This window comes from Magallana gigas, chromosome 2, assembly GCF_963853765.1.
Source record: "Magallana gigas chromosome 2, xbMagGiga1.1, whole genome shotgun sequence".
Taxonomy (NCBI): Eukaryota; Metazoa; Mollusca; class Bivalvia; order Ostreida; family Ostreidae; genus Magallana; species Magallana gigas.
Genome location: NC_088854.1, coordinates 28521297 through 28532840, shown reverse-complemented (window position 1 = coordinate 28532840; position 11544 = coordinate 28521297). Strand labels below are relative to the sequence as shown.

Here is an 11544-nt window from a genome sequence, read left to right as displayed (position 1 = left end):
GAATATTAATTTTCATGGATTTCATCGTAAATTGATCAAGGAAATTAAATGTTCCTTTATATATAAAGTGCAATATCTAACTATGTTGTATTGAAAAAATCATTGGCCATGATATTACAAAATATGTAAAACTGTCATTTGCAGCAACATTTAATTCATGAAAATAAATGCCCTTGAAAATTCATGAAAGCACAGTTAAGTAATTGAACTTAAATATCAGTTACTATAATCATGATAATAACAGTCAGATTTATGCTTGTCAGGATATTTATTAATCAGAATCAATCTCTTCCAATGCATACATTTCATTGTCGTTGAATATTTCTGTAATTATTTGGACAATGCTGCTGGCTAAAGCTAAAGAATCAACACTTGTTTTATCAAGTACGTCATTTACAGTAAATAAACAGGGCAACTTTGCAATAATTTCATCAACAAAAAACCCACAAACAATATCACTGTGAATAAAAGATTTGGTTCCTTCTAATATACTGTCTTTCAATGAGTGAAGTCTTTGTTGAACAATGGCTTTCTCTTCTTCTCCTACCTCTCTTTGCATTTCTAGTTCATTCTCTTCGTCTCTAAAACTCAATATAACATCTTTTGCAGAATGAGTTGATGGACAACTGTCACTTTCACATTCACACACTAATTCACAAATGTCACAACAGAAATGATCACTAGCTCTTGCATGTTTCTGAATATAAGCTTCATTGATAATTTTCCGTCTACAGCTAACAGTGCTTTTAAGAAGCTTAATTACATCATCATCCACCTTTTTAAGTTGATTTGCTTTGTAGATAATGAGTTCATTTGATTGTGTTCCATCTCTGCCAGCACGGCCCATCTGTTGCACCAAATTGTCCAAATCTCTTGGTGGACCATAGTGAACAATATTATTGACATTTTGAAAATTAACACCCATTCCTGCTGCATTTGTACAGATTAACACTCTTATTTTACCATTAGCTTCAAGCATGTCTTTACGAATTTTTTCTTTAGTGGCATCACTTGTTTTACTGTGATACATATTGAAATTACATGTATATTTAGATCCACATATTTTTAAAAAAAGCATATAAATTGATGCACAGTCCTTAATAGAGTTACAAAATATTAAATGTCTCTGCAAATATTCTCTTTTCTCAACTAAAGCAGTTGTTAACCAATGGAACACATTTTCTAAATCTACATTATTTTTAACTTTCAATACATTTAATTTTATATTTGGCCTATCAGGGCTGTCTAAAATTACACAAGAATGATCACGAAAACACAGATTCTTCATAATCTGGCGTCTGTGTGTGGGGCTAGCTGTAGCTGTCAGTGCCAGTAATGGTACCCCGATGCATAAAGATCGCATCTCTCCTATGTGCGCAAACCACTCTCTAAATGGCCCTTCTTGATCATGTTCTAGCCCCCTAAAAATATACACCAAGGCAACTTTTACTTTAAATTTGAAGAATACACATACATACTGTTTTTGAAAAGTGTCATTAAACATAAATGTTTATTTTGTAAACAAAGTATTTTCAAGACGCATACTCGTTTTATATTGATTGGATTGCTTAATTTATATTTAATTACCATTGGATGACGGTGTGGGCCTCATCGACCACTATCAAATTGTGTTTTGGTGTGAATATATTACTTCTCAAGACATCTCTCCATTTGTCATCACCGACGAGATATTCAGGACTCCCAAATACAAACTGAAAATAGCCGTTCGTTACAGCCTCCCTATCGGTGTCATTTGATATCTGCACAGCTCTGTACCCAAGCTTGTCCAGTCTCTCTATTTGTTCAGACATAATACTGTTAAGTGGAGCAATCACAGTCGTAACACCATTCTCTCCGAGAACAACTGGAGAGCTTTCGTACACTAGAGATTTCCCACTCCCCGTCTTTGTTCCTAAAAATGTGTCTCTTCCTCTCTTGAGCGCATCGATTGCCGAAATTTGCTGTTCCGTCAACGATTTTACATTGAATTTTCTACAAACTCGGTTCACAACATCTAATTCCGCCATCTTGTCTGTATCGCCAAAAGGTTAGTTGTAAGGCTTAATGTGATTGGTTGGAGGATATTGAGATGTGTAATAATCCCCGTACGATGTCGCTGCAGTCAGCCCGCAAAATTTCAATTAAGTTTGTCAGGGGTCCCACGGACACGAGTGGACTCAGGACCCCTGACATTGTGAGGATGATTGATACATTGATTCCTGGATGCGTTTAATTTTGTACTGCGCTTGCATCAACTGTCGCAACCGTAAATCTCACATATACATTTTATAATTTTTCTGGACTTAGAGTTAAATTGACATCATCAACGACAGTAACACATTTTGTATTAAATTAATTTGACTTTTTTCAATAATACAGGAGAAATAATCACCAAATAAATTGGAAGGGGAGGGGGCGCTTTTTTAGGAAATTCAGTTTTCACCTAATTGAACCCACTCTCTATTTTTGCCTCAGTTTTGCATTAACATTTCATATAGCATGAAAAGCGATCCTAGCACTAAAGTGTCATCGATAATTCGGACACGTGCTTCACTATCGATCACGTGAATGCTTTACATATAGTTACGTATATATTCTTTTATATACTTCTAGTATATGTATCGTTGCACGAAGTGTATTTATCGAACGGTAATAACCTTCAAAGAGTATTTTTTTAAATGTAAAGCTGTTTATAACACCAAAAAGGGATTATAAGAAAATATAAAACTATTAAAAATGTAAGTATATATTGCTCCAGTATCGTATTAATTGAGCACAGCCTTATGAACTAGGACGGATCGTAACATGATCATTATCCTATTCATTTATAAATATGATTTTTTTTTTAATTAATAAAATATTTAAAGTTTTATTTTATTTCATGTTAATTAAATCAAATAATGTTAGCATCTGCTAATATGAATGTTTCTTTGAATTATTTTAGGTTGAATCAAAACTATAATGGAATGCCAAGGTGTCAGTCGTGGTAAGTAATGATGTTTGAATTTTTTGCGTTAAGGAGGCTGTATGGTCAACAATCGGACCTTCCGAAATTTTTTAGATATGATTTGTTTAGCTAAAACTAATTTTTTTTTGCCTTTCTCTTTTTTTTTCTTTTCTTCTTTTTTTCTCTTTTAGGGTTGTCTTTCTTTTGAATAGACTAAAACTACTTGAATATAGGGGCTCGATAGTCCTTGTCATTTTAAAACTATTTTAATGTAATTCAGATGAAGAGATCTTTATTAGGACTCAGGAAAATTATCAAATTTGAAAGCTTAAATATTGGGGATATTTACATACAAAAGGTTAGTTATGGCCAAACAATAATTGCTTAGTAAAAACAATATCTTAATATTTTACCTTTAAAATTTCGGAATTTTCCCTACATATTTATATAAAACTCTTCTTCTGAAAGAGACCAATACAGCTTTAAACTGTCCAAGGCCATTGCGCCCTCTTAAAATAAAACTATTAGTACAGTATTTAATTACTCTGAAGTTTGTACAAAGATAGTATGTCGGAAAAATGAATTGTGTAACTAAACCAAATAATTTGTTTCCAATTGTACTGCACACAAATTTTTGTGTAACCAAATTAACATAAAAACTTTAAACATTCTATTAATTTTTTTGAACATATAGGGCCAAACATTACTTATCCTTAATTATGAACAATAGCTAAATTTACAGCAGCAAGAATCGTATAGAAAGAACTGGTGTGTAATTACGTGATAGACCGATGTGTTGAGACGCTTTTATTTGCAGAGGATTTGAAGCAACTATAATCTTTTATATGGGCGTCTTTTCTGAGTATATGTAGCCAGAGTACTGATCTTATATTTATACATGAAATATCATTGTATCACACAAGGTATACATATATAAATCAGACCACCACCACCCCCCCCCCCCCCCCCTCCACACACACACACATGGTAATATTTAAAACCCTTTTAGAATTTTTAGACATTTCTAAAACGAGCTCTGTTCACTATTACCATAGGTACTTCTATACTACTAGGATAATGTACTCAAGTTTCTGTGCTTTGTCACCAGTAAAAAAGCTGAGAAATATCAATCGTTTAAAATATCATAAACATTGTACCATAATTTATTGTATAAGCATTATTTATAATCAAGTTTCAGCAAAAGCAAGTTTTATAAATCGGAAATTTAAACCGGAATAAAGAATTTTGTTTAAATAAATTGCAAAAGTTCTTCAAATGATCATGCTGTCCATCAATGTATAAAGAAAAAAATTATACACATTTAGAACGCATTATGAAAACTAGGAAAATAACCGTAACAAAAATTTCTTTAAATTCACAGATAAGCTTTCGATTCGCGGGCGGGTTGGGATGAGTTTAGTTAAAAAGCCATAACATTAAATGGAACATTTTTTTCGTGGAATTTGAAAGAATAAGTGAGGAAAAAACATTCCAAACATAAAAACTAATCTCTTCACATCCAATTCATTCTTCCTAAAATATCTTTTGCAGTGATGAACATATATTGGCACACAAATGAAAAGTGTTTGGTTTGAAAAAATGGTGTCTATAGCTGTGACAAAAAACTGTAGAATAAGGAGAAAATATCCTATATACTCACAAAAATTACTGTTTTTAAGCTATGAAAAGAAAATCCGATTGCGCGGAGGGAAACTCTCTTCCATTATCTTCACCTTTTAAGAGGTGGGTTTAGTAAGAGTTATATTATGGAACTTTTTTTTTCGCAAATTGATAACAAATAGGGAAAATTTAATATAAAAAACAAAAAATATATTTATGAACATAAAACATTTATGGATACTGATTCATATTTACCGCCATTAACTGTATATAAACTGTCAGAGTTTACTATTGCGCATGCGCAGCTTTTAAGCGTCATTCGCCATTTTTTCTAGTCAATGTTTACATTTAGCTCGCAAAGTTTTTGAAAGTTTTTCCCTTAATTTGATGTTTTCACCGAGCGGAAGATATCCCATCTTTGACACTTTTTTGTAAATAGAAATTGCCATGTTTTATTGTCTTATGTTCTCTGTTTATTCTAGTCACAATACTGTGTTATTTATCTATGTTTTATATATGCAAGATTGCTTCTTTGATTTACAGTATTGTGTTTTTGTAGTTTACATTGTGGCATCTTTATGTTATATTTTGTACTTTGTCATTTATTATATTATTTAATAAATGACCATTCTTATTACTTAATCAATGTCTTGAGTTGTATTGTGTCAAACCGAGCACCACCATATCAGTTATCCATAAAAGTCTTTCTATTCACACCTGAATATTTTAAAAAAATAATATTTTCAGTGACATAGTCACACCCTTGAAAAGTGTTTTGATTACACTTTAGATTGAAAACTGCTGTCAAACTGTGACGGAAAGGGATCGAAAAAGGAGAAACTATCCTACATACTCACAATTACTATTTCAAAGCTTATCAAAAAATATTGAAATGTGTGAAAGGAGAGGGGAAACCACCATCCAACACAGGGATGGACACTTTCTTCTATTATCTTCGCCTTCTAAGTAAAATGGAATAATTTTTTTTTTTTTAAGATTCGAATGGGTGGTAGGAAGGACATTAAAATCCCCCCTTTTTAAATTCTGGACATCTTGCTGGACCAAACTGTTTTGCATGTTACATGTATATTAAATCTATCATGAAAAAATAAGTACAGTTAGGGACCTTTCTGTTTTATATAATGCTTAGCAGGCATGGGGACGATTTCTCAAAAATGTAATCGATTACATAGGGGAATTTTGTGTAATCGATTATTAATCGATTACACTCATTTTTGTCCAGTAATCGATTACTTTATAGCAAGAAATCGATTAATTATCGATTAATTACTTTAAAAAAAATGCATTAAAATAGGCATTGTACCACTTCAGAACATATCATATAAACTCTTCAAGTTAATTTGGTTTTAGAGTAAAATATGTATTTTCATTATCATAGTGAATGATATGAAAATTTGAGACTTCATATTTCAATCCTAATAAGATACATTTTATAATTTCTACTGCTTATTCAAATCATAAGCAATTATATTAAGAGCTTTGTCATTAAAATTATGTAAACAAAATTGTTTTCTTGGAAGCGAACGACTTTGTATGAATTCTTGACCCTGCACCATTAACATCATAATTATTATGTTATTGATAGTTCTCCACAATTAGAATTTGATTAAAATTTTATAATTTTAAAAATATCATCGGCAATATGCAAAGAACTTTGAGGGAACCTTGCTTCATGAGTTGAATGAATTGCGTTTGGAGCTTGTAATTGTTCTGATTTTAATCAATAGACCTTTATTGGGGCTATTTTAATTCTTATTTAAACATGAATAGGGTGGTCACACCTCATTAACTGCTTTGTGGATTCCTTACCTGACAAGGACAAACACACTTAGTGACACTTACACACCATTTTGTTTCTTTCTCTGGCAAAAAACCCCAGTAAGTATAACACCTGTCTCTCTCCATTTTAATAATGGTCAGTAGCTTAGTGCCTTTTCTAAGCCACACTAGGTTTAATAATCAAAAAATTCTGCAAGGAAGTGTGAAACACAGAGCGAACTGATTATTTGATGATATACCGGTAATCAATGTCAATTGAACCAATAGTTATATTTTCAATGAAAATGGAAAATCATAAAAAATGAATATAAACAATTTCATTTTATAAATTGTATTATAAACAACACTTGAAGAGCATTTTTTCATACAATATGTACATCACAATATGTTAAGAGTAATAGCAAGTAATCGAAAAAGTAATTATAATTACGATGAACTTTTTGGCTGTAATCGATTAAATTACGATTACAAGTAATCGAAAATCTCTTCGATTACAGATTACTGTCGATTACTTGAAAAAGAGTTATCATTACAATCGATTACGATTACTCGATTCAATTACCCCATGCCCGTTGTTTAGGAAATAAGAGGTTCATGCCACATTCTTTCAATAAGATAGACGTGCAATTTTGTCTTTCATAGCAAAAGGTTTTGTCTAGTTTTTCAATAAAATACAAAACCACATAAAAGAGATTTGCATTGTGCTTAAACGTAATATATAAAAGCAATAAACAGTAATGTTAGTAATCGATCTTTCATGCGGTAGAACACTTAGTCTACCATATTGAGGCTGCAACTAATCAGTGCTTGTTTGAAATAGCTGCATGTTTTATATAATAAACACTCTTTTCCTACATGTCCTCTACTTAATGTTTATCAAACCGTACTTTTCGATATCAGCTGGCTGACTCACGACCAAATCACTCTTGTTGGACAAACATGCCTAACAAATATCAGATAATTAATGGAACTATAGCAACACACCTACTATCATTAAAAGATACATCAAAACATCAATGACTTTATGCTGTATTATAGCGAGACGCAACTTATGCGTAATTTGTTCTACAGTGAATATTGACCCAATCTTTTACCTATATGACAAACTATACCAATCATTCGTAAACTTTGAATTGTGATTGATAAACCTAAAGTTTGTTTTACTGCTGTTTAATTGCGTTCATCCTTTGCTTTTAGGAAAATGTAGCAGATATACATTAGATTTTAAAAAAAAACCCAAGTAGAATTGATTGGGGGTTTTCATCAAAACAAACCCTACTCATAGGAAAGATCAAACAAGACAATTTCCCCAATAACAAGGAAAACGGGTGAAAAGGGTTGAAACATGTTCATGGTCATTTTCCTGAAAATAACAATGTGGACAAGGAAACGGGATTGCGTCTGAAGCAAAATATAACTTACGGGTAAAATAAAATCGTTAACCACAACGAGGTTGCAATTAAGCAATTAAAATAATCCTCTACAACATTTGTTTGTGTTTGCTGGTTCCTACTGCTAAAATAGTTATTGACAAACTCACCTCGTATTGATTGTATAACTCCGTTTGGATAATTTGCCTCTCCTCACCGCGAAAGTTCCGTCCATGCTTTGCACACTATCAGATATGTGCTTCGTTATATTGCATACCAAAGGTACTTCCATGTACAGTAAGCCAATATTCTATTTTCAGATCCCTTACAGAATCACAAAATCCGATCAGATTCCTGGGTAATTAAATTTTTCAGGGAGATTATATTACTTAATTACAGTCGAGCTTATTTGTTTTAATTAGCTTTATATCTTCATATGTGAATAATTGATGACGATCGGTATCATTGCATAGATCCATAACAGTGCAAAGTTTAAAATGAAAATCAGTCATAAAACGGGGTTAATATATGTGTAATTATTTTATTGTTCTCCTGCAAAATACACGTTATACATAATATACATTTAAGAAATGTTCGAGACGGGTTATTTCGGGAATAAAACGCAAAACCGTTCAGCTTTATTAAAATGTTTTCAATAAAGGAAAAAAATAATCATTGCTTTTATAAACTCATAAACGTCAAGATCATCTACTTTTTTTCTTCCAATTTATAACAATTACATAGAACTTTAATGGTATAGCAATGAACTTCTCTGTTGTACTATGACACAGAAAATATCCGTAAGTTATTCTAGTCATTTTCTCCATAGTTTATTTGTGACTCGTTTTTGTGTTTATCTACTGAATATTCTATATTCAATTCTATCTTAGAGACAACATGCAACAAGCTGTGGTATGAATCTTTATTCATCCCAGAAAACTGTCAAGAAATGGTCACAACCTGTTCTTAAAACTTGTTATATCTCTGAAGACATTTCCATTATAGGATTTGTCGATTTTGTGACGGCCCAAAGCTTTGAACTCTATTATGGTTTGCATAGCTCAGCTCTATCCTCTTTTTTTAATCATATCTATGGGTTTTTTGTTAGTGATTGACAGCAAAAGTAGCGTGATTTTAACCATGCCAAAAGATAATATGGCATCATTCTTCACACATCAACCTCGTTTAAAGTAGTACCCAAATGTCTTTTCAACGCTGAAAATATTAAATCCAAAGTGATGTAGGCTATGCATCACCAGATAATAATTATAGTGTTGCTTTGAGACTTATGGCTTTTGACAGTATGTCTCTGTTTGCAATATCTTCAAACTCTTGAATAATATGTTTAAATAAAATTGATGAAAATTGGCATTTACATATGCAAATTTAAGGAAGCTTTTAATCATATCATGAAGAATTTGTGAATTGCTTTATTCGGTTATCTTGATGCATTCTTTAAGCGAAATCTAATTGTTTGGTTTTAATTGGAATGCTAAGCACTGCAGAGATTTGCGTTAAAAGCAAATCAATAACGCAAGTCTAATGCACTGTAGTTTCAGCAAGTGAACCTTGGATTCAATAAAATATGACACCTTGTATGGTACTGTCTAGATCGGTTTAGTTCAGACGACGGGATGTATTACAAATCAATCTATATTTACCACAAAGAAAAAACTAGATTTTCAATCACAAAGCTAGAACTACGATGTAGGTCAATAAAGATAAACAGAGATCAGAAATCTGTGTCAGAAAAAAAACCCCGCAAGTAATAAACTAAGAATGGAGGCCATAAGGCACTTCTATCTTACTTCCGCTCTTGAAAGGTCTTCACAAAGTGTCGTCTACAGAACCCGAGCTCCTTATTTATTATAAAGTCACGAGAAAGTCAATAATATGTCACTCATTAGTTTGTGTAATATATAATAAAGGATCAACATTACTCAGATTTCATGTGATTGATAACCATTTGCAACGTCCTTATAATTATAATTCTTTGTTTTTTATTCAGCAACTTATGGTAACTTTTCATATTTAGAATAGCTTTCAAAATAAAACGACTTTTAAGACCGAAAGGAGAAATATAGCAAAAAATAATATTTATAAAAACCCCAAAAGTATAGAATAAAACAAAAACTGAGGAATCAAAGCCATGGGAAAAAAGAATATCTCGTTAATATGATTTGATAAATTTGTATTTATAACTATAATTTACGTCATTTGATTATTGATAGAAAATATACCTTAAATGCTCGGAACGTTTACATTAGAGCTGAATACAACACTATATAGCGTTCAGGGGTTAGACATAAAATCGTACCTACATATAGCAGCTTTAAACAATAGTGCAATTGCTCCTCTTTACCTTGTGTTGATTAGAAGAAATCAACATTAATCTATCAAACCGCATAACTGGTTTTGTAAGAAGACATACATGATACATGTAGTTTTGCGAGTGGATTTTCAAATGTACACGAATTTAGGGAGAGGGAGAAAAGATCAATTAGGCACACTAAAAGCATACCCATGCAAATATCGGTGATGAGAAAAGAAAACTAATATGGCAATTGCATATTCATAAGGTGTGATAAGCATTATACTAATAACATTTTTTGAGATATTCATCTAGGAATACACAAATCATCATTTTGCTAGGAGTATTACATTGCTCAGAGTAAGTTCTTGATATTTTACCATACTCAAATGCAAAAACCATATAAAATTTCAAGCCGTGAAAGTGAATTATGGATTTTCCTCGCACAAAGACTAGCCATAATACTCAAACATGACTGTGAAATGAACGAGTGATATCTTGAGACACACACGACGGCATGATCAATTGAAAAACAGTGCAAGTCTTTAAAGCTGATGTGGGTTGGGTAGGAGGAAGGAATGGACATTACTAAACTCGAATTGATTTCATCATTGCAATTGTTTTTTGTCCATTATATACTGAGTAATAGTTATCTAATGAAATATTCAAAGTAGATTTTTGTTGCATTTTTCTAGATACAAATATGTTCTATTGACAAAAATCATGTGAATGTAAATATATCAGAAATGGATAACATTTATATGCAATTTTTTAAATACTTCCAGAGCGAATGATTTCGATTTCTGCAATAAAAATCTTTTTGTTGCATTATCTATATTGCAAATATAATTTTTAACTAGATACGACCTCGTTACGAGTAACGAGTAGGTCTTCCGTCCGATTTTTTTTTTTTTTAGATAAAATGATACCATGAGATATCGATACAATATCAAAATTACCCCCCACCCCCCCCCCCCCCTCAAAAAAAATTTGAAGATAAAGAATAAAAACCCTAATTACGTCAGGCATGGGCCTAACGATGACTCTTTCAAACCGATAATGTAGAGATCAACAACTTTGATTTTTATAATGCATAACAAAATATTTATCGTTTTCAAGTTATTCGTAATAGAATTTACGAGTCTCTTGGTCCCTAATTAAAGGGACCAGCCCCTTTTTCTTGATTTTATTGGATATAACTTTTGATTCTCTACTACTTTTGTTCTATATGTCTTGTCAAAATATCAACTGATAAAAAGATACTGATCAAAACATATGGAAATTTTGATTCGAAATCTGAACCCCATTTTTGTGCCTAAGCGAGCTCCAAGGAATAGCGCCACTGGTGCAAAACAACTAAATAGTGCACAACTTCAAACCATGCTCTACCTATCCTGAAAATTTCAAAGTCATATCTCTTATAGTTTCTGAGATCAACTCTGCACAAAATTGGTCGTAAAAAATTACAAAATCGACCGTAAATCCGGACCGGAAGT

At 31.9% G+C, this 11544-nt stretch overlaps 2 protein-coding genes across 5 annotated transcripts in view; both read right to left on the bottom strand.

The window, feature by feature from the left end:
• The window catches only part of LOC105326741 (GTPase-activating Rap/Ran-GAP domain-like protein 3), a 122979-nt gene that overhangs the window by 67103 nt on the left and 44332 nt on the right, over positions 1 to 11544 (bottom strand). Inside the window, exon 1 of one of the 4 annotated variants that reach the window (XM_066075976.1) lies at positions 7908 to 7987. The exons of the other annotated variants lie outside the window; for them this stretch is intronic. Within the exon in view, the coding sequence (XP_065932048.1) occupies positions 7908 to 7972 (65 nt within the window). The 5' untranslated portion in view covers positions 7973 to 7987. Of the gene's footprint in view, positions 1 to 7907; positions 7988 to 11544 lie in introns of those variants that run through there. 4 annotated transcript variants of the gene reach the window in all.
• Positions 167 to 2201, bottom strand: LOC136272903 (ATP-dependent helicase wrn-1-like). The gene is made up of 2 exons (XM_066075982.1): positions 1588 to 2201; positions 167 to 1421 (listed from the first exon to the last, which is right to left on the bottom strand). The coding sequence occupies exons 1-2, from the start codon at positions 2025 to 2027 to the stop codon at positions 272 to 274; spliced, it is 1590 nt and encodes a 529-aa protein (XP_065932054.1). The 5' UTR covers positions 2028 to 2201; the 3' UTR covers positions 167 to 271.

Excerpts from the sequence above, each read along its gene's own strand:
- LOC136272903 (XM_066075982.1), bottom strand. The coding sequence starts at position 2,027 with ATGGCGGAATTAGATGTTGTGAACCGAGTTTGTAGAAAATTCAATGTA. Across the intron at positions 1,422-1,587 it reads GCCCACACCGTCATCCAATG|GGGGCTAGAACATGATCAAG; the intron begins GTAATTAAATAT and ends GTATATTTTTAG.